At 38.0% G+C, this 24859-nt stretch overlaps 1 protein-coding gene across 1 annotated transcript in view; it reads left to right on the top strand.

The window, feature by feature from the left end:
- Positions 1-24859, top strand: part of ITGA3 (integrin subunit alpha 3) — a 220156-nt gene that overhangs the window by 5285 nt on the left and 190012 nt on the right. The window contains exons 2-4 of the mRNA XM_053700125.1: positions 14764-14891; positions 15314-15393; positions 22562-22811. Coding sequence (XP_053556100.1) covers positions 14764-14891; positions 15314-15393; positions 22562-22811 — 458 coding nt within the window. The remainder of the gene's footprint in view (positions 1-14763; positions 14892-15313; positions 15394-22561; positions 22812-24859) is intronic.

Below are 24859 nucleotides of genomic sequence, written 5' to 3'. Positions count from 1 at the left end.
AGCTCAATCTGATTGGCTGATTGGATCAGCCAATCGGATTGAACTTGAATCTGATTGGCTGATTCAATCAGCCAATCAGATTTTTCCTACCTTAATTCCGATTGGCTGATAGAATCCTATCAGCCAATCGGAATTCAAGGGACGCCATCTTGGATGACGTCATTTAAAGGAACCTTCATTCGCTGTTAGGACGTCGTTAGAAGAGGATGGATCCGCGCCGGCTGCTTCAAGATGGACCCGCTCCGCTCCGGATGGAAGAAGATAGAAGATGCCGTCTGGATGAAGACTTCCGACAATCTGGAGGACCTCTTACGGCCGGATAGGATGAAGAATTCGGACCCTCTGGAGGACCTCTTCTGGACGGATAGGATGAAGACTTCGGACCCTCTTCTGGACGGATCGGATGGTACCTGGCTGGGTGAAGACAAGGTAGGAAGATCTTCAGGGGCTTAGTGTTAGTTTTTTTAAGGGGGGTTTGGGTGGGTTAGATTAGGGGTATGTGGGTGGTGGGTTGTAATGTTGGGGGGGGTATTGTATGTTTTTTTTTTTACAGGCAAAAGAGCTGATTTCTTTGGGGCATGCCCCGCAAAAAGCCCTTTTAAGGGCTGGTAAGGTAATTAAGCTGTTAACTTTTTATTTTAGAATAGGGTAGGGCATTTTTTTTTTATTTTGGGGGGCTTTGTTATTTTTTTAGGGGGTTTAGAGTAGGTGTAATTAGTTTAAAATTCTTGTAATCTTTTGTTATTTTTTGTAATTTAGTGTTTGTTTTTTTTGTAATTTAGTTTAGTTGATTTAATTGTAGGTAATTGTAGGTAGTTTAGTTAATTAATTTATTGATAGTGTAGTGTTAGGTTTAATTGTAACTTAGGTTAGGATTTATTTTACAGGTAATTTTGTAATTATTTTAACCTCTTAAGGACATATGACGGAATTTTTCGGTCATAAAACAATTGAGCAAACTGAAAGCTGTGTCCTTAAAGGGTTAACTAGGTAGCTATTAAATAGTAAATAACTATTTAATAGCTATTGTACCTGGTTAAAATAAATACAAAGTTGCCTGTAAAATAAATATAAATCCTAAAATAGCTACAATGTAATTATTATTTATATTTTAGGTATATTAGGGTTTATTTTACAGGTAAGTATTTAGCTTTAAATAGGATAATTTTTTTTAATAAGAAATAATTTATTTCGTTAGAATAAAATTATATTTAACTTAAGGGGGTGTTAGGGTTAGGGTTAGACTTAGCTTTAGGGGTTAATACATTTATTAGAGTAGCGGCGAGGTCCGGTCAACAGATTAGGGGTTAATAAAATTTATTATAGGGTTTGCGAGGCGGGAGTGAGGCGGTTTAGGGGTTAATACATTTATTATAGTGGCGGCGAGGTCCGGTCGGCAGATTAGGGGTTAATAAGTGTAGGTAAGGTAGCGGCGACGTTGGGGGGGCAGATTAAGGGTTAATAAATATAATATAGGTGTCGGCGATGTTGTGGGCAGCAGATTAGGGGTACATAGGGATAATGTAGGTTGCGGCGGTGTCCGGAGCGGCAGATTAGAGGTTAATAATATAATGCAGGGGTCAGCAATAGCAGGGGCGGCAGATTAGGGGTTAATAAGTATAAGGTTAGGGGTGTTTAGACTCGGGGTTCATGTCAGAGTGTTAGGTGCAGACTTAGAAAGTGTTTCCCCATAGGAAACAATGGGGCTGCGTTAGGAGCTGAACGCTGCTTTTTTGCAGGTGTTAGGGTTTTTGTTCAGCCCAAACTGCCCCATTGTTTCCTATGGGGATATCGTGCACGAGCACGTTTTTCAAACTAGCCGCTACCATAAGCAACGCTGGTATTGAGAGTTGAAGTGGCGGTAAATATGCCTGTACGCTCCCTTTTTGGAGCCTAACGCAGCCCTTCAGAGAACTCTAAATACCAGCTTTATATAAAAGGTGCATGGGGAAAAAAACCACACGTAGCTAACGCATCCCTTTGGCCGCAAAACTCTAAATCTAGCCGAATTTAAATAGTTTATTTAACTAAAACAATAAGATTATAGGGTTCACTTCTATTTTTACTGCTTGTTCCTCCTTCCTCACACTTAGGTCATTGTACAAATCTATTCCACACCAAGCAATCTTCCATTCATTGAGATTTGTGAAATTTAGTAAGGGATTGATTCTGTGTACATAGAATTGCAGAGGAACAATGGGATTAAGTGGCCAATAAAGACAAAATTAAACTTTCATGATTCAGATAGAATATTCTGTTGTAAACAACTTTCCAATGTACTTCTATTATCTAATGTGCTCTGTTCTCTTGGTATCCATTGTTGAAAAGCATACCTAAGTAGGATCAATGTGTTCAGCTAGCTCCCAGTAGAGCATTGCTCTCCTTCAATAAAGAACCAAGATAATGAAGCAAATTAGATACAAAAAAAAACCAAGTCAATCTAAAATCTGAAAATGTTATTCTTCATTTGGATCATGAAAAATGTGTGAGTTTATGACCCTTTAAGATCTATTTCTCAACTTTGTATGTTTATTTTATAACACTTTGCTGTGAAGAAGGGGCATGTTATTTTTGCAGACACAAATTGACAGTTTTGAGAACTGCAAAACCAAGAATATGTAATAATAAATACTAGACAGAAAAATGCCCAAATAATCTTACAGAAAGCTCTGGGAGAGCATGATATTGTGAATGGGTAAAAGGAATTAATTTGCCAAAACAAAAACAAAAACATTATAGCCATAAATATACAGACACATGCTACATAATTAAAAATGTATCCTCATTTCAGGATGAATAACCATTGTATTATAATGTATCTTGAATAGAAAATTATCTTTAGATGGATTTTTCCTCAAAAATCATTTAATTTAAAAAAAATCCTACTTAAAAAAATCGGATTTCAATTAAAAAAAAAAATTTAAATTAAAAAAAATATATATTCATTTTTATCCACCCTGATGAAAGCTTATAATTTCAATTATTTATAACTCTCGTCACACATAAGTAGCAGAGAAGACTATTACTATTTACAAGTCCAAATAAATTCTAGATAGCTCTCAAAGCTCCCAATAAATGAGTTGAGTACAGCCACTGAGAAACTGTTAGGTTCCAAATAGGTACTATAGTCAGTATAATTTAATAAAAATGTTATTGAAAACAACACAAGTGTGTAATTATTATATTTCAGTGATAATACATGTGATAATAAAAACTTACCAAAGTGAAAATAAATAATTCACCAAGAATGTCTACATAGAATCTCAAATGCTGTAAAACAACAATCTTTTTTATTTAAGATCTTGTTACAAAGTCCAGGTAGTAAGAGTATCCTTTTAAAAAGAAACAGAAACAATTGTATAGCGCAATACTGTAAGAAATAATCTTATTGCACACAGCTGGTTAGCAGTGCTCACATTCCAATGAGGTACTATAGCACACTAATTAGGCTGACCATATTGCCGCTTTAAGAAGGAACACATATGAAAAATACATGTCGGGGTTCTTATACAAAACATTTCTTTAAACAGCCCTGAAAACAGCCCTGACATATGTATTTTTCATATGTGTCCCTTTTTAAAGCGGCGATATGGTCAACCTAACACTAATTAAAGTGATGGTAAAGTCAATGCTTTTATTTTGTGCCATTCGATGTAACCTTTAAAAATAATATAAATTTCCTTGATGAAAATACACAAATTTAAAACTTACTGTAGTAATTTTCAAATAACTGCTTCTTGGCTACTGCACACTCTGGCAGCCCCAACACTTAGACCTTTTTTTTTCCCGTGACTTTTTCACCGTTGTCCAATGAAAATGGATGCATATTTGGCATGTCTTAATGTAAAAAAAAAACAACCCCACAGGACCTTTTGCGTATGACATTGGTAACGCATGCCAAAGGATCCTGTTTTTTAGAAAAAATTGAAACATGCCAAAATGCCATAATTTTGATTGGACAATGGCGAAAACGTCAGGGAAAAAAAAGATCATAGTGTTGGGGCTGCCGGAGTGTGCAGTAGCAAAGAAGCGGTTAAATGTAAATAACTACAGTAAGTTTTACATTTGTGTATTTTCATCAATTAAACGTACATTATTTTTAAATGTTACATCGAATGGCACAAAATAAAAGTATTGAATTAAACATCACTTTAATTGAAGCATAAACAGCTGGGTAGTAGGAATAAAACTGGGTGAGGAACAGCCACACTCTGCTAACAAGGTCAGGATGCAAATTACATTTCAATGTCAAATATAATACACCATGGCAAGACTGAGCACAGCAACAAGACACAAGATAGTTAGACTGCATCAGCAAGGTCTCTCCCAGGCAGATAATTCCAGATGTGCTGCCCAAGCCTTTCCGAAGAAGCACAAAGAAACAGGCAACATTACTTCCCTTCACAATCAGAAGATGTCCAGCAGTGCCATCCGCTCAAAATTGGCAGAAACCAGTGGGCCCTGGTACACCCATTTACTGTCTAGAGAAGCCTGGTCAGAAGTGGTCTTAAAGGGACACTCAAGTCAAAATAAAATTTTTATGATTCAGACAGAGCAGCAATTTTAAACACATTTTCCAATTTACTTCCATTAACAAAGTGTGCACAGTCTTTTTATATTTACACTTTTTGAGTCACCAGCTCTCACTGAGCATGTGCAAGAATTCACACAAAATATACATATATGCATTTGTGATTGGCTGCTGGATGTCACATTATACGACATAACTTTTAAAATTTGTAAAAAAAAAAATCTACTCACTTGAAATTCAGACATAGGGGCCAATTTCATACGATCGGGTTGATTGACACCCCCTGCTAATGGCCAATTGGTTCACCAGAACTGCTTGTGCAATAATAAATGCCGACAGCGTATGCTGCCATTTGTCGATGTATGGCAGATATGATCGCTACAGCGGATCATGTCCGTCCGACTCTTAATAAATCGGTCCCTAAGTACTATTGCATTGTCTTGTTATTATGCATTCTACTGTGTTTACTTGTCCTTTGATGGATGACTTACAGCCAAAAAGCCAAGCTTCTGACATGAAAATAGCAATAAGCGACTCAGCAATGTATGAAAACACAGGAATTGGGGTGCAGAAAAATGTCAGCAGGTGCTCTGGACTGATAAGTTAAAATGTGATATATTTGTCTGAAGGCAGTTAATTATTCCAAGAGCTAAACAACAATACAACAATGAAGCATAGTGGAGGTTCCTTGCAAGTTTGGGGCTTGCAAGATAGATAGATGGGCCTGCTACCAGCACTAATATAAAGCTCCCTTGCATTAGTATGTCACACATTCTGCACATGCCTATGTATAAACAGGCTACTCTGGGCCCCCCAGCACTTGGGCTCTGGTGCCACTGCACCCTCTTCACCAATGTGTGCTACTCTAAGTGCTGGGTTGCTATAAGGATACCCTGCACTATCGGTTGCGCTCCACTTGTAATCTAGCGCATAGTTAAAGTCAGCTACAGGGCAAATAAACACATTTGGTGAGCTAATGACAAGAGTTATATGTATCGCCAGCTAGATTCAAGAAGTACGTTGCTGCTCCTTAAACTACCTAAATATGATTTTCAACAAAGGATATTAAGAGAAGAAATTACATTTGATAATAGAAGAAAATGGTAAAAATCCTATAAATTGCACATTCTATCTGAATCACAAATGTTTTATTTTGACTTTCATTCCTCTTTAAGCTGTGTGTTTCTCTATGCATGTCTGCTTATGTGTTGCTGTGTGCATTCATATGCATGTGCATGTCTGCTTATGTGCTGCTGTGTGCATTCATTTGCATGTGCATGTCTGCTTATGTGCTGCTGTGTGCACTCATGTGCATGTGCAAGTCTGCTTATGTGCTGCTGTGTGCATTCATTTGCATGTGCATGTCTGCTTATGTGCTGCTGTGTGCACTCATGTGCATGTGCATGTCTGCTTATGTGCTGCTGTGTGCATTCATTTGCATGTGCATGTCTGCTTATGTGCTGCTGTGTGCATTCATTTGCATGTGCATGTCTGCTTATGTGCTGCTGTGTGCACTCATGTGCATGTGCATGTCTGCTTATGTGCTGCTGTGTGCACTCATGTGCATGTGCATGTCTGCTTATGTGCTGCTGTGTGCATTCATTTGCATGTGCATGTCTGCTTATGTGCATTCATATGCATGTGCATGTCTGCTAATATATTGCTGTGTGCATTCATGTGCATGTGCATGTCTGCTTATGTGCTGCTGTGTGCATTCATATGCATGTGCATGTCTGCTAATATATAGCTGTGTGCATTCATGTGCATGTGCATGTCTGCTTATGTGCTGCTGTGTGCATTCATGTGCATGTCTGCTTATGTGCTGCTTAGGGTGACCACGGGTCCCGTATTGCCCAGGACAGTCCCACAAAAAAGGTCTGTCCCGAGTCCCTTCATTCCGGGACAGTGCAGTGTCCCGGAATGAAACAAACTGACAGCAGTCACGTCAGACACAGCTACGGATTGATGACCGCGGCCGCGAGCAGCTTGTTGGCTTCCCACAGTGCAGCAGATGGATCGTTATCATCCCATGCAGGGCCAGGGGGCCAGAGTACTCCAGAGTCCAGAGAGGCGCCGCCAGTTATGAGGGAGGGAAGCGGGGATATGACGTATCATGTCATAGACATTCCCCGCCCCCTCTGGTTCTGCTGCTGCGGCTCTAGTCTTGCAGTGCATAGTGTATGCTCTGTGAATGTGGGTGGAGCCTGCCCTGGATTTCTGGGGCTGAGGAGAGTCAGATGTGACTTACTATCGTGCATTTATATAGTAATAATAGTACATACCTATGCAGTGGGGCTGGGCACTCTGAGAAATTGTGTAGCTGCTGGCTGCTGGTAATTTGCACAATCATTATCAATATCATTCATATTTCATAGAATCACAAGATTATATAGCTGATCACACTTGTGGCTGAATTTCTGAAAGAGGGGTTGAACTTTACAATGACATACTATATACTTACTGGTTATTTTCTATATATTGTGTGCTAGTGTATGTGCCCAGTGCATCTGATTATATATGTGAGACATATATGACTTGCTTACTGATTATTATTTATATCTTGTGTGCTAGTGTATGTGCCCAGTGCATCTGATTATATATGTGAGACATATATGACTTGCCATATGCTTACTGGTTATTACTTATATATTATGTGCTAGTATATGTGCCCAGTGCATCTGATTATATATGTGAGACATATATGACTTGCCATATGCTTACTGGTTATTACTTATATATTATGTGCTAGTATATGTGCCCAGTGCATCTGATTATATATGTGAGACATATATGACTTGCCATATGCTTACTGGTTATTACTTATATATTATGTGCTAGTGTATGTGCCCAGTGCATCTGATTATATATGTGAGACATATATGACTTGCCATGTGATTACTGGTTATTACTTATATATCCCCAGGACATACTTGAAAACGAGAGAAATCTCAATGTATCCTTACTGGTAAAATATTTTATAAATAAATAAATATATTGTGTGCTAGTGTATGTGCCCAGTGCATCTGATTATATATGTGAGACATACTGTATATGAGTTGCCATATGCTTACTGGTTATTACTTATATATTGTGTGCTAGTGTATGTGCCCAGTGCATCTGATTATATATGTGAGACATACTGTATATGACTTGCCATGTGCTTACTGGTTATTACTTATATATTGTGTGCTAGTGTATGTGCCCAGTGCATCTGATTATATATGTGAGACATACTGTATATGACTTGCCATGTGCTTACTGGTTATTACTTATATATTGTGTGCTAGTGTATGTGCCCAGTGCATCTGATTATATATGTGAGACATACTGTATATGACTTGCCATGTGCTTACTGGTTATTACTTATATATTGTGTGCTAGTGTATGTGCCCAGTGCATCTGATTATATATGTGAGACATACTGTATATGACTTGCCATGTGCTTACTGGTTATTACTTATATATTGTGTGCTAGTGTATGTGCCCAGTGCATCTGATTATATATGTGAGACATACTGTATATGACTTGCCATGTGCTTACTGGTTATTACTTATATATTGTGTGCTAGTGTATGTGCCCAGTGCATCTGATTATATATGTGAGACATACTGTATATGAGTTGCCATATGCTTACTGGTTATTACTTATATATTGTGTGCTAGTGTATGTGCCCAGTGCATCTGATTATATATGCATACCTCCCAACATTTCAAAATTCAAAAGAGGGACACCCCCAACCCCCCCCCCCCCCCCCGCGGCAATTTTTTTTAAATGTGGTGGGCGGGGCTTAAAAATAATAAGACTAAAGTAATATAAATAAAATTATTAATAAAGTCATAGATTTTAATACACTTAGGCAGCAAATCAAACACAAGCTCAAACCACTGGTATGGCTATGTGAGCTATGTATTTAATTATCCTTTGCAAAGACATTGCTAAATATTTTTATCTTAATTGGACATTTAATAATAAATTCTTTAAAACTGCTCTTTGCATTCCCCATTAATATTCTAAATTCTGGCCTTTAAAGTCAGCAAAAATGCACAGTAGTACACTACATAGCATACACTTACACATGCAGATACACACACACTACATAGCATACAATTACACATGCAGATACACACACACTACATAGCATACACTTATACATGCAGATACACACACACTACATAGCATACACTTATACATGCAGATACACACACTACATAGCATACAATTATACATGCAGATACACACACTACATAGCATACACTTATACATGCAGATACACACACACTACATAGCATACACTTACACATGAAGATACACACACTACATAGCATACACTTATACATGCAGATACACACACACACACTACATAGCTTACATTTATTTATACATGCAGACACACACACACTACATAGCATAAACTTATACATACAGATACACACACACAGTTATGGATACAGATTGACACACACACTACATCATATATGGGTATCTGTAATTCATTGTATGGGGTCCTGGGGTTGGCAAGCACATTAGCTGGCAGTCTGCGGCTGCCACTGTTCGTTACCCTGGTATTAGCATTGCTCATCGTATAAAACTGAAGGCATGCTAGTATTATCACCAGGGGTTAGACATCATCACTACCAGAGGTTAGAGGTCACCATTACCTGAGGTCAGGAGGTAAACAGACGTCTTACTCCTGCTTAACCCACACACCATTCCTTTTCCACAGGGAATATAACAGGTATCTAACCCTGTGAGAGCAAAGCCAGTTGCTTCTGAGTATGGGCCCAACAGAATTTAAAAAAAAAATGTATTTATTTATTTATTTTTAATGCCTGGGGCAAATCGTGACAGATGGCTAGCAACCCGGGACAGGGGGACAGACCCCTAAAATCGGGACTGTCCCGCGAAAATCGGGACAGTTGGGGGGTATATGTGAGACATATATGACTTGCCATGTGCTTACTGGTTATTACTTATATATTGTGTGCTAGCTAGTGTATGTGCCCAGCGCATCCAAATGGTTGCTAAGTGTTGTTTTTAGGCTGAAAAAGTTGACATGCACTTTTATTTTTCTTTCAAAATTGGCACACAAAAATTAATCAAATTCATCTTTGTTTGTTTTTTTTGGGGGGGGAGGGGTTCCCTGAATGGCAGTTTAGAAATGTGCTTACCCTAGTTCTGCTGTGTGCATTCATTTGCATGTGCATGTCTGCTTATGTGCTGCTATGTGCATTCATATGCATGTGCATGTCTACTTATGTGCTGCTATGTGCACTCATTGGCATGTGCCTGGATTTGCCTTCATATTGATGTGTTCTGTTTAGCTGTATTTCATTTGTCCGAATTTTCTGCTTCCTATTTGTATTTGTTTCTATAGTTATATGTTTTTGCAGTGTATATCTATGTGGCCTTAGTTGGGTGCTTTTTGTGCATATCTGTGTATGCTCCTGTGTATAGTTGTGTGTTCCAGTTTGTATTGTACAGGTAAAGCCTCATTTCCTGTCCCACATTCCCAGGATTCCTGAGTACACACGCGTAGCCCCTCCCTGCTGCGCACACCTCAGCTCCCTGTGTATCCATCCCCTGGGGGGAGAATTCCTGCAAATTGATCACCAGAGCAGTTGTCTATTGAGATTGATACCCACAGATACTGACTGATACTGTATAGTTGTACATACCTGAAGAAATACAAAGTGTGTGTTTATGAATAACTCACATAAGTATTTGTACCTTTAGGGTAAACATTTATAACAGAGGACAAAAATACATGAATTTAAACAGGCAACTGTATACAGCAGCACATGCTCTCTTGTTCTTGAATGTTAGTATGTTGCATATTCCTTTACACTACTTTATATACATCTTGTATGTTTAATGCTACTCTCTCCATCCCCCTTTGCATTGTGATTCTTTTGTCCAGACATCAGTCTACCTCTCGTGCCTAGGCATGTATTGCTGATAAAGGGAAGCTGAGCTGTCATTGAATCAGCTGGGCTATCCCACTGCTGCAGGGGCAAGCAGGAATAAGGCAGTGCAAGGGGGAAGGGTAGTTAATGCTGCTGACTTGTGTACAGCTACCATGCAGAGACCTGTTTGATAGGGAGGATTCTGTCTGTATTATAGAAGTTCCTTGTATGGGAGTATAAAATCTTCATGGCCTCTCTTTGTACTGTAACTGGTCCATGCAGGAGTTAAACACATAATAGTGCAGGGTTGCTAGTTTTAAAATCACATGCTCCAACAAATTAGAAAATGTGATTTTTTAACTAGACCCTTTAACATAGAAATAGAGATTTTAACAGCAGATATGAACAAGACCCAAATGTCTCATCAATCTAATGATATTCTTATCTCATAGCCAAGCAATAGACAAAGTGTCACTGCTGCTTTCTAGATGTAAATGACTGTAACAAACGTGTCATTAAAGGGATACTAAACCCAATTTTTTTTATTTAATGATTCAGATAGAGCATGAGATTTTAAGCACCTTTCTGATTTACTCCTATTATCAATTTTTCTTTGTTCTCATGCTATCTTGATTTGAAAAAGCAGTACTGTAAGCTTTAGAGCCAGACCATTTTTTGTTCAGCACATGGGTAGCACTTGCTGATTTGTGGCTAAATGTAGCAAACCAATCAGAAGCTCTACCAAGGTGCTGAACTAAAAAATGGGCCGGCTCCTAACCTTTTATTACTGCTTTTTCAAATCAAGATAACATGAGAACAAAGAAAAATTGATAATAGGAGTAAATTAGAAAGTTGCTTAAAATTGTATGCTCTATCTGAATCATGAAAGAAAAAATGAGGTGTTAGTATCCCTTTAAGGTTAAACATGTTTGGTACAGTGCGGTTGTGATATTAGAGGTAAAAAAGTTCAGTACAGTGTGAACCTAAAGTAGCTATACAGGTACAATGTTCAAAAAGATGTGCAATGTTTAAGAACATAGTATTGTAAAATGAATAAGAAGCGTCTTCTGTCTTCTATAGGATATTAATATCCTATACAAGAAATCTTGTTCCTAAAAAGAAAAGAACATGACTAAAGTTAAAAAAATGTTGTTGTTTTTTTAAAGAAAATCATAAACTTACCTAAATTACATAATGTAGTATTTTACAGCATAATACATATATACCACAATATACCCACAATCCCCTAGCTCATATAGGTTTATTGTTTATGTGCAAGCTTTATTATTGTATTGCAACAAAAGAGGTTCAGTTTCGATCCACACATACAACTTGTATTGCCATTCAAACCTGTCTAAAGCAGTGGTTTTCAAAGTGAGGCGGGCGCTAGAGCATATAAGGGGAGGAGCGGGAGCAATCACACTATTCACTATTCTATAGAAATAACAAGCAGCTGCTGATTTGTCAACATATAGGTTTCTAAGAGTTGACAATGACCCTTTCCATGTCATCAAGACTTTAAAATCCCTTGGTCTAAAGGGATCATTTATATTACACCTTTGCTGCAGATGGCAATACTGTTTTTACCATTTTGCCAGTGCAGAGAACCCTCTCCTCCCAAGTCAAGTGTAGTAAAACGCCTTTTGGCGAAATTGCCTTCTAACAGTGATTTATCCCTTTAGAACATTTCACCTGCAATCTTGATCATGATGCAGATACCTTTATAACATAGTGCAATTGTGAAAATACTTGAAAGATCGGACCCTTAATGTGTCTATTACAGAAATGTAGGGAATGCCCCTTGGAGAACTATATCATTAGGCCCTATATGTGAATTTGTCATTGCTGATGTTTGTGCACGTGTCTGTGATCAGTCTATGTTGTGTTACTGTACCAGTATATATTGAGTTTTAGAAATATTTGCACAGTGCTGATCATATGTCTTGGAGAGACTGGATAGAGGAATTAGGTTAGCTATATGTTGAGGAGTATGTTAAGGAAGATTAGCTCTTTTTGTTGGTGAAATGTGCCTCTTTAAAATGCAGAATCTTTGCTTTACAGAAATATAATCTGTGCTGCGAGGAGAGCTTGGCATAGGGTGTTGAATGATCTTAAGTGTTGGAAGAAGGTTGTTTCTATGTAGTATTGCTATGTTTTTGGTTATGAGGATAGTTCTGTGTGTTGGGGTACAGATGTCTCTGTGTGGCCGTCTGATTGAAAGGTTGACTTATGTTGGTGAATTGCTTAATTTTTTTACTCAGAATGTATTAACTGTTTTGTGAAATGTAAAATGATGTTAGCAGTTACCAGGTGTATATGGAGCTGCCCTTTATGTTGGAGGATATTCTCTCTCTTTGTGCTAAGAAGGGTAAGCTTTTTGTGTTGTCTCTGAGGTGAGATTGGGTCTGAATACTTGTGATAGGTCTTTGCATTTGGGTTGGGGCTCAGGGCCTTAGATACTTCATATTTTTAGGAAACTTTACATTTTAAATTCAGTGGCAACTCTACCTACTCTGTGGCATTATGGGTGCGGTGAGCTGACTGTTATCATGGATTTCCTCTGAATCATTTCCCTTTTGGCATTCCAGGGATGCAGGTAACATATTGCTGTTACTCACTTCACGGCCTGTCACCATTAACTCTTGCAGCAGTTCATTTAATTAAATGGAGAAGAGCATCCCATTCACAAGCCTGCAGAGCCTTGTAACACTAAACCAGCAGACATTACATTTTTAACATGGGATCACAACTTACAGTTAACTTTTCAGCATCTCACACAATTACAGGGCTCTGGATTGAAAGTGCTAGTCAAGGCACCATTAATATGTAGCGCATCCTCCCTTCCCACACACAGACACGTCTGTGGATCTGCTGAGGAAAACCAGGAGGTGAACAAGATAAACACTGTCAGCCTGGAGGAGGGTGGGAAGCAAAGAAAGACTGAGGGGGAAGGAGAGAAGGAATGAGAGGGGTGGGTGAGAAAGTAAAACCTGGGAGGGGGGGGTAACAAAAACAGAGGAATAGGCCTGTTTGTGCAGTGAAATATGCAGACTATTTCAATATTTTAGGCACCTTAAAGGGACATTACTTTGAGATTGTAACATAAAATGTTTAAAGGGACATTAAACACCTTGATATTTTATATAAAATGTCTAGCTATACATTATGAAACAACTTTACTTTCATACTTTCATTATTTGTTTTCCCAACTTTTCATGTCATTTAGCTCTGAACATTGTGGAATTTCTTATCCCATGAGCTGAAAATGCACCTGCTGACTTCTCATGGCTAACCCTGCTACATATGTGTCCCTAATTGGCTTTAACTAATAACAACTGTAAAATAATTCACTTTTACTAACATTATGACAGTGACTAGCCTTGTCTGCAGGTTTAAGCCCAGATTGGCACCTCCAATAAAGGCATATGGTGGGTGGAGTTTGGCTATTGAAAAACAATTGCAATAAAAAGAATATTAACTTTCTCTAAAAACATTTAGGGCTCCATTTATTAAGAGTCGAGGGAACACTATTTACTACAGAGAATCCTGTCTGCTGGACATCGCTGCGGGCGGACGGCATGCACTGTCCTCATTTAACAATGCACAAGCTAATCGGCCAATAGCAGGGGTTGTCAATCATCCGATCATATTGTATCGATAAATGGAGCCCTTAGACTTTGCGGATATGTTATTCTATAGCAATACAATAGATATAGTAATTACAAATAAATAAAATATAAATGATAATAATAAAGGAACGTTACACACATTTTACTTTTGTTTATATAAAAAAAAAGAAAAAAGTGCATGTCCCACATTCTCTAGAGTGGTTAAAAAACAAATCCTGTAGCCTATATTGTCAAAGTGCTGCAAATTAACTCTACTAGATATTTGATTTGCAGCATTTTGAAAATGTAGGTTTCTAAATGTGCTTTTTGGCCTCACTAGGGAGTGTTGGATAAGCACAAGAAGTGTTTAATGTCATACTGGAGACGTGAGTTTCTAGTGGAGAAAGAATTCTTTACAGGTGTTTTGAATCCATTTTGGAGAGACAAGATACTGGAGATATATGTATATAGAGATGAGCCTATGGTATAGAGAATAAACCATACAGGGGAGTACAGGGCGTGTGCCAAAACTGTAGTGAGGAGTGTATGTTGGAGAAACAGGTGTACAAGGGATAGATGTGTTTATACTGGTGAAATGTCTTTACGTAGGAGATATGAGTGTGCTGGAGAGAGATATGTTTTTCTTGAGACTTGTTTGTGCTGAAGAGTTATGTTAAAGTGATTATATGTTACAATGATCTGTTTATTTTTTGTTCACAGCTTGCTTTCTGGTGCTCCTCAGGACGTGGCGCCTCCCGGTGTAAATGCTAACAGGACAGGGGCACTCTATGCCTGTCCCATAACTACCTCTACTTCAGACTGTTTTAGAGTTCCTATTGATCAAAAAAGTGAGTTCAAAGTCCAAATTTGTAGCTTTTAACATGTTTTCTTTCAATCTATTCTCTTCATACCTGAGTGTCTCATGCATCATCAGACTTGTTGCCATGAAGGAACAGGAGTGTAATTCCAAGACTGATGGGATTTACCCTTTAATAATTAGAACATGTCATTGCCTTTAAGTCCAGGGGTAAAAGTCTAGGAGCCAGTGGCTTCCTGACTCCTGGGTTTGTTGAGGACAGAGAGAGGGAAAAGGAGAGAGAGAGAGGAGAAAGAGAGAGAGAGAGAGAGAGAGAGAGAGGAAGATAGAGAGCAGGCAATACAAATATATAAAAATAATGAATGTGTTTTTATTGTGCCATGAGAATACATATGTTTTGTTCTTAATACCTTCTAATACATTTAGCTTATTGATGTTTCTGTTTTCAACCAGGTGACCCTAAAAGTAACATACTTGAGAATATGTGGATGGGAGTTACAGTGCAGTCACAGGGACCTGGAGAAAGAGTTCTGGTAAGTGAAGCATGCTGGGATATAATGTAAAGAACAATTTATTGGAGTCATCATAGTATATCAGACTGAACAATGTAGTAAGAGTTCGGCCTCCTTAGTGACTATAAGTTATAGAACCATGTTTATAACAGTGGGGAGTTCACAATACTTAGGTCATGTGAACAGGTTCATAGTGGATTCTCTGAGTAACCTCTGTGAAGCTCAATAAGGGGATGGGATACCCCCAAATAATCAGCTTTTTTCGTGGGTCCCAGAACTAACTAGACAACCCCTTCCCCCCAAAATATAAAGCTGCTGGCCACAAAAAGCAAAGTGCCATCCTCCATATGCAACATTTGGGACCCTTGACAATAACGATCAGTGATAAAAATATCCCATTATTACCATACAGTCAATAGCATGGTAGATATTTGACTATCCAGTAAGAAGCAACAAATATATCATAGTAGTGATCTCTTCCTAATTGTGGGCCAGATTATGTGTGGGTCGCTAACAGTTATGCATGAGCAATAAGGGGTTTATCGTGGGTGTTTGTGCGTGTTGGGTTTTTCCGCTTGTATTACAAGTTGAAAGTAAACGCAATTGCTTGAGAGCAATATAAATTAACACGCGGTGGGTTAGCATGTCCTCAGAGCTCTGGTTAACTGTTTTGGGAAACAAAAAAATGTCACAAAACACATCAATCATATATTACAAAGTGCATTGGGGCCCTTTACAGTTAAGTAGATGAAAACATGTAAAATCATATTTATGCAATATTCATATATAATAAAGTATTATACTGTGTATTTACTGTAAATATTTCACATTCCAATGTTCTGTACATAGCCGAATATGTTCTAAGTATTTGTAAATAGATATACCAATATATATCTGTATATATCTATACCTATATATAATCATGTATATATATATATATATATATATATATATATATATATATATATATATATAAATAAAAAAATATATATATATGTGTGTGTGTGTATATATATATATATATATATATATATATGTGTGTATATATATATATATATATATATGTGTGTGTGTGTGTGTGTGTGTGTATATATATATATATATATATATATATACAGTGGGGGAAAAAAGTATTTAGTCAGCCACCAATTGTGCAAGTTCTCCCACTTAAGAAGATGAGAGAGGCCTGTAATTTTGATCATAGGTATACCTCAACTATGAGAGACAAAATGTGGAAACAAATCCAGACAATCACATTGTCTGATTTGGAAATAATGTATTTGCAAATTATGGTGGAAAATAAGTATTTGGTCACCTACAAACAAGCAAGATTTCTGGCTCTCACAGACCTGTATCTTCTTCTTTAAGAGGCTCCTCTGTCCTCCACTCATTACCTGTATTAATGGCACCTGTTTGAACTTGTTATCAGTATAAAAGACACCTGTCCACAACCTCAAACAGTCACACTCTAAACTCCACTATGGTGAAGACCAAAGAGCTGTCGAAGGACACCAGAAACAAAATTGTAGTCCTGCACCAGGCTGGGAAGACTGAATCTGCAATAGGCAAGCAGCTTGGTGTGAAGAAATCAACTGTGGGAGCAATAATTAGACAATGAAAGACATACAAGACCACTGATAATCTCCCTCGATCTGGGGCTCCACGCAAGATCTCACCCCGTGGGGTCAAAATGATGACAAGAACGGTGAGCAAACATCCCAGAACCACACGGGGGACCTAGTGAATGACCTGCAGAGAGCTGGACCAACGTAACAAAGGCTACCATCAGTAACACACTACGCTGCCAGAGACTCAGATCCTGCAGTGCCAGACATGTCCCCCTGCTTCAGCCAGTACATGTCCGGGCCCGTCTGAAGTATGCTAGAAAGCATTTGGATGATCCAGAAGCGGATTGGGAGAATGTCATATGGTCAGATGAAACCAAAGTAGAACTATTTGGTAGAAACACAACTTGTCGTGTTTGGAGGAGAGAGAACACCATACATACTGTGAAGAATTGGGGTGGCAACATCATGCTTTGGGGCTGTTTCTCTGCAAAAGGAACAGGACGACTGACCCGTGTACATGAAAGAATGAATGGGTCCATGTATCGTGAGATTTTGAGTGCAAACCTCCTTCCATCAGCAAGGGCATTGAAGATGAAATGTGGCTGGGTCTTTCAGCATGACAATGATCCCAAACTCACTGCCCGGGCAAAGAAGGAGTGGCTTCGTAAGAAGCATTTCAAGGTCCTGGAGTGGCCTAGCCAGTCTCCAGATCTCAACCCCATAGAAAACCTTTGGAGGGAGTTGAAAGTCTGTGTTGCCCAGCGACAGCCCCAAAACATCACTGCTCTAGAGGAGATCTGCATGCAGGAATGGGCCAACATACCAGCAACAGTGTGTGACAACCTTGTGAAGACTTACAGAAAACGTTTGACCTCTGTCATTGCCAACAAAGGATATATAACAAAGTATTGAGATGAACTTTTGATATTGACCAAATACTTATTTTCCACCATAATTTGCAAATAAATTATTTCCAAATCAGACAATGTGATTGTCTGGATTTGTTTCCACATTTGTCTCATAGTTGAGGTATACCTATGATGAAAATTACAGGCCTCTCTCATCTTCTTAAGTGGGAGAACTTGCACAATTGGTGGCTGACTAAATACTTTTCCCCCCCACTGTATGTATATATATATATATATATATATATGTGTATATATATATATATATATATATATATATATGTGCATATATATATATATATATATATATATATATATATATATATATATATATATATATATATATATATATATATATATATATATATATATATATATGTGTGTATATATATATATATCTACATACATGCACACACAGTCATTGCCAAAAATATTGGCACCCCTGCATTTCTGTCAGATAATCCACCACTTCGCCCAGTAAAATGTTGCAATTACAAATGTTTAGGCATTCTAATGTATATTTCTTTTGTTTGTGTTGGTATGACACAAAAAAAGTGAAGGAAAAAAATCAAAATCTGACACATTTCATGCAAAACACCAAAAATGGACTGGACAAAATTATTGGCACCTTCTTAAAATTGTAAGAAATAATTGCATTCCAAGTTTGTGATGCTCCTGTAATTTGTAATTAAACTCAACTGTATCAATTAACAGGTTCTGACAATTTAGAAATCACACCAGGAACCAGTTAAAATGGTGAAAAATTGACTCAACCTTTCTATTGTGTGTCTGTGTGCCACACAATAGAAGAATTGTCTGAGGATTTGAAAACAAACTTGTGGAAAAGCATGGACAATTTCAAGGTTACAAGTCCAGAGATCTTAATGTTCCTGTGTCCACTGTGCACAACATTGTCAAGACTTTTAACAGCCCATGGCACTGTAGCTAATCTCCCTGGACTTGGACGAAAGAGAAAAAATTATCAAAGATTGCAACAAAGGATTGTTCGAATGGTGGATAAAGAACCTCAATCAACTTATAGATACATTCAAGCTGACCTTCAGGCACAGGGTACAAATGTGTGAGCTCGCACTATACGCCCCTATCTGAATGAAAAGGGACGCTATGGTAGGAGACCCAGGAGGACCCCACTGCTGACACAAAAACATAAAAAGCCAGATTGGAGTTTGCCAAAACTTACCTGAAGAAGCCAAAATCCTTTTGGGAGAATGTGTTGTGGATAGACAAAACAAAATTACAGCTTTTTGGTAAAGCCCATCATTCTACTGTTTTCAGAAAAATAAATTAGGCTTTTAAAGAAAAGAACTGATGTTTTGGGGTTGCTTTGCTGCTTCAGGCACTGGATGTCTTGACTGTGTGTATGGCATTATGAAATTTGAAGACTACCTAAGAATTCTGTGGTGCAATGTAGGGCCCAGTGTCAGAAAGTTGGGTCTCTGCCAAAGGTCATGGGTCTTACAGCAGGACAATGACCCAAAGCACACGTCAAAAATCAACCAGAAATGGTTTAAGACAAAGCGCTGGAGAGTGCAGAACTGGCCAGCAATGAGTCCAGATCTCAGTCCCATAGAGCACCTGTGGAGAGATCTCAAAACAGCAGTTGGAAAAAGGAACCCTTCCAATCTGCGAGACCTGGAGCAGTTGGTGAAAGAAGAGTGGTACAAAATTCCAGTAGAGAAGTGTAAGAAACTTATTGATGGTTACAGGAAGAGATTGATTTCAGTTATTTTTTCCAAGGGGTGAGCTACCAAATATTAAATTGACTGTGCCAATAGTTTTGTCCAGTCCATTTGTGGAGTTTTGCATAGAATGTGTCAGATTTGGCTTTTTTTCTCCACATTTTTTTGTGTCATACCAATAAAAACAAAATAAATAAACATGAGAATGTCTAAACATTTGTAATTGCAACAATTTTCTGAAATTCAGGGGTGCCAATATTTTTGGCAATGACTGTATATATAGGTATATATATATATTGTACCAAAAAGCCATTAAGATATATGTAGAAATGTGTATTTATGAATAGAACAGAAGAATATTGGAATGTGAAATATTCTTATTTTCAGTTCGTGTTAGCGCATTTGAAAATATGAAATATAAGTAGAATGTTATGTTTTTTTTACCACCTTTTTTGCTCCATTGATTTCTATGGGGAATAAGATATAAATGTTTACTTTCAACTTGTTATATGAGCGCAACCCGACGCACGCAAAAAGATTACTTATAGCGCAGCTAACGCTCAAGTGGGAGCATTAAATAGCACTCCACTTGTAATCTGACCCTGTATGGGCTATTGTTCAGTTCTGATTGGATGGAAGCATTCTTAAATATTGGGATATCTACTTTTAGCAACCAAAGTGGGCATTAGAACTGTGTTAGTGTGTCATTTATATTATGAGGTGAAGCTTGAGGGCTGTGGTAATTTAAATGCTATATACACTGGTCTTGGTCCCAAATGAGGCCTATGTGCAGATGAAGATAAGTGATTTGATTTGATGATTTGAATTTGCAGCATTTAGGATTGAGAACTTATGGGGTAAAATGTTTCTTACAAGAAGTAATGTTTTATTTTTTAAACAGTAATTTTGGTGTCTATCACTGAGGGACAGTTCAGGAAATAAATTGGAGCTGTAAGGGTCAAGTAAAGTCAGTGATAAATTACTGATGATTTCTCTTGACATGGTTTTGCTTATCAGCCAGTGACATGGTGTGATCCAAAAACTCTACCATACTTACTTAATTTAAAGGGACAGTCTATCACAATACTTACATTCTCTGATTAGGTAGCATGGTATTATTACACAAATCCTCAATGGTAGCTATGTGTGTAACCTCAGCAAATGGGTTAAACATATATTGTGCTCAGAAGCCCCAATGCATTACCGCTTGGCACCCTGTGAGCCATCCAAAACAGTACACTCACAAAGTCTCTAATTGTTAGCCATGTGCTACCCAGGACCTGACTCCTTTTGTGCAAAAATAAAGTACTATTTTAATATTGTGTTTGAATGTTCTTCCAGTTACTCTTAGCTTGTGTCAAATAGCAGGTGGTAGCACGCTCACTGTTGTAGTTTCACATGAACAGGACAATAAAGTAATTTATTTTCTTTGTTGCATTTAAAAGGCACGTTTTAGTTTTTTTGTAGGGTGTGTCACTGTCTGCCAGTGTAACTGTGGTAGACAGTTTAGTAGTTTTGCTTATCAGCCAGTGATTTCATTGCCACAATATATTCATATTTATGCACAAAATACTTCCTGTTTGTTTCAATATCAATCTGAAAGGCTTTTATACTTTTTGCATGTACCTTGTTTATGCATGTACGATACCTTGTGAATGCAGCCCCTCACTTCAGTCTGAATCATTTTATCATAATCCGGTCATACAATATACGTTTTATAACATGATGTCGATTTGTTATCACAATTTGCATTGTTTTGCACTTAAGGGGTTCTGAAAATTCTCTTGAGTATTATTTATCTTATGTGTTCTGTTGTGGTTAATTAGGGCTCGATTTATTAAGCCATGGCTGACAGGGGCGTACATATGCGCCCCTGTCCACCCCAGCTCGCCTCTGGTGAGCAGGAATCTGCTGGCGGTATTCAGCTTTGCACGCAAGCATTTTTTGCGCTTGCGTGCAACACCGACCCCTGCCCGCGCACAGCCAATCACGTGCAGGCAGGAGCTGTCAATGTCCCCGGTCGGACGAGACTGGGGAGATTAAAATTCTCCACCTAAGAGGCTAGTCTAGACCGCTGCTTGATAAATACTGACGACAGGTTCTCTTGTGAGAACCTGCAGTCGTAGTGAGGCGAAGGGCTTGATAAATCTAACCTTTAGGGTCATATATAAGTGAGATCCTCCACTGATCAGACAATCACTGTGTTGAATCTTACAGTGTTAGGCTTCTGGAGAATAGGGTATGCACTTCACCCTCTTGAAAAAAATCACAGTATTCAGTATTAAACTATTGCTGCCAGAATCTTCTTAGCAGCCTGTCATTGTGACCAACCATAAGGGTTCATTATTAATTAATGGTACTCAAACTGTGTCCTGTCACTAAATAATAGTGAGACAATTGTGTTATAATGGATACCATGTGATGTTAACCATAATATAAAGGGGTATTCAAGCAGGATACAGAGCATAAACAAATGATTATTTTACTTTGTTTAGAAAGCTTCAACATATTCCACATTGTTATTTCATGTACATTTAATACATTACAGAAACAAAACAGTACATTAGATACATCATGAAACAAATTAAAACATGATATCTGAGTGCCCTACGTATGTCCAATAAAAAAAACATAGTTTACTGCATTTGCAATGATCTGTATTAGATGCAACAAAAAATAAATAAATATATATTTATTATTTTAGTTTTTCTTTACATTTATGTTTCAGAAGAAAATAGGAGCAAACTTCATGGTCCTTCTGCATTTTCTTTGATGTGACAAAATATATTTCTTTGTAAACCTACAATATATAGTGGATTATTCTATCTTATAATTCTCTTTTTATGCAGAAGGTTCTTGGAAATAGGAAAGTGCATGGGAAAGGATTACATTTAATAGCATAGTATAGGATTGGTGAGGATTCTGGGTAACCAACAGATAATACAGATCATTCTGGGTTTCATTGAAGTGTGGTTGCAGAAGTAAAAATGGCCCTGTCTCTCCTTTACATTTACAGGTTTGTGCGCACAGGTACACTGCAGTTCAGTGGTCAGGTAATGAGGACCAACGTAGGATGATTGGGAAATGCTATGTACGGGGGAATGACCTGGACTTCAATGACAGTGACGACTGGCAGACGTACCACAATGAGCAATGCAACTCTAATACTGACCACGAGGGCACAGGCATGTGCCAGCTTGGTATGAGTGGAGGTTTTACCAAGAATATGCTTTACTTTGGGGCACCAGGAGCATATGATTGGCAAGGTGAGTGATGCACAATAATTATTTGAAGTGTGTGCTTATATATCTGTTATTGGGGTTTGTTATGCAATAACTTAATCTCAATATATCATTTTATCTTAACAGTAGATCCAGTGATATTAGAGTACATATTACAACTTATTTTTAATGGTTTCAGACCATAATTCATGCAAGTTCCATTCAAACTGCAGATCTCTATTAAATACACGCAAACGCGCAAATAAAATTACTGTAGATCCAGTGATATTAGAGTACATATTACAACTTATTTTTAATGGTTTCAGACCATAATTCACGCAAGTTCCATTCAAACTGCAGATCTCTATTAAATACACGCAAACGCGCAAATAAAATTACTGTACTAGGCAGTATTTTGTGGTTAAAGTTGGTGGGAGTGGGGTGTTAGAAAAAAAAAACAGCACTGAAAATGGGAACTGTGTGTTCCCAATAAATATATATGTATATCAGCATATACATCAGTGTCAGCTGGCAAGTTTCGAAGATGGTGGGGTGCTGAGACCCACCCCCTTTGCTCCACCTAACTCCTATGCCCCTCCCCCACCATTTTTTTTTACTACCATTTAGAGAGACATTTTTTTTTCTCAATTGCAGACATACACAGACACACACACATGCAGATACACACACACGCAGATACACACACACACACGCAGATACACACACACACACACACACACATGCAGATACACACACGCAGATACACACACACACATACACACACACGCAGATACACACACACACACACACACACACATGCAGATACACACACACGCAGATACACACACACACACACACGCAGATACACACACACATGCAGATACACACACACACACACACATGCAGATACACACACACACACACATGCAGATACACACACATACGCAGATACACACACACACACACACACACACATGCAGATACACACACATACGCAGATACACACACACACGCAGATACACAAACACACACACACATGCAGATACACACACACGCAGATACACACACACGCAGATACACACACATACACATGCAGATACACACACGCAGATACACACACACACGCAGATACACACAAACACACATGCAGATACACACACACACGCAGATACACAAACACACATGCAGATACACATACGCAGAAACACACACACACACACACAGATACACACACACACATGCAGACACACACACACAGATACACACACATAACTCATAAACCAAATGGAACTAAAAAAAAACCCTATAAAGCTATGGAAAAAAGACCATAAAATAAATTATTTCTTGGGACTTTAAAATGTATACTCTCTGAATTTATATTTCATATAGGATAGGTAGACAGTATAGAAACATGTTACTTTAATTTTGAATTTTACATGTGCTCTACAAATATCATCATGGGTGAAAATCTGTTTCATGCAACAACAAAAAAAGCCTGTATCAGTTATACTAAATTTTGCACAAAAATTCTTTTCCTTATAACTCCTTTGCACATTCACTGATGTTCTTGGGAAATACATTGATCTACTGACACTAAAATTCCTGTAAGCAACTTCACAGCAACACATATGAGAAATGGTACAAACAAGATATTGTTTTTGTTTCTATTTTAATATATTTAACTTTATAAAAGGCAATCGGCTAGATTACGAGTTGTGCGTTAGGGTACAAAAGCAGCGTTAAGTGGTCCTAACGCTGCTTTTTTACGCCCGCTGGTATTACCAGTCTTGAAGGTTTAGGGTCACCGCACACTTTTTTGGCCTTACCGCAAAACGACTTACGTAAACTTCGTAAAGTCTTTTGTCTATGTGACTTCCATAGCGCCGGTCTCACTAGTCTGTCCTGGGAGGCCAAAAACTGAGCGGTACACCCTACCCCGTCAAGAGTCCTAACGCATTTAAAAGTCAGTAGTTATGAGTTTTATGGTACAACGCCGTAACATAAAACTCATAACTAAAGTGCTAAAACGTACACTAACACCCATAAACTACCTATTAAACCCTAAACCGAGGCCCTCCCGCATCGCAAACACT

The sequence above is a fragment of the Bombina bombina genome, chromosome 1 (assembly GCF_027579735.1).
Source record: "Bombina bombina isolate aBomBom1 chromosome 1, aBomBom1.pri, whole genome shotgun sequence".
Taxonomy (NCBI): Eukaryota; Metazoa; Chordata; class Amphibia; order Anura; family Bombinatoridae; genus Bombina; species Bombina bombina.
This window is presented reverse-complemented; position numbering and strand designations above follow the sequence as displayed.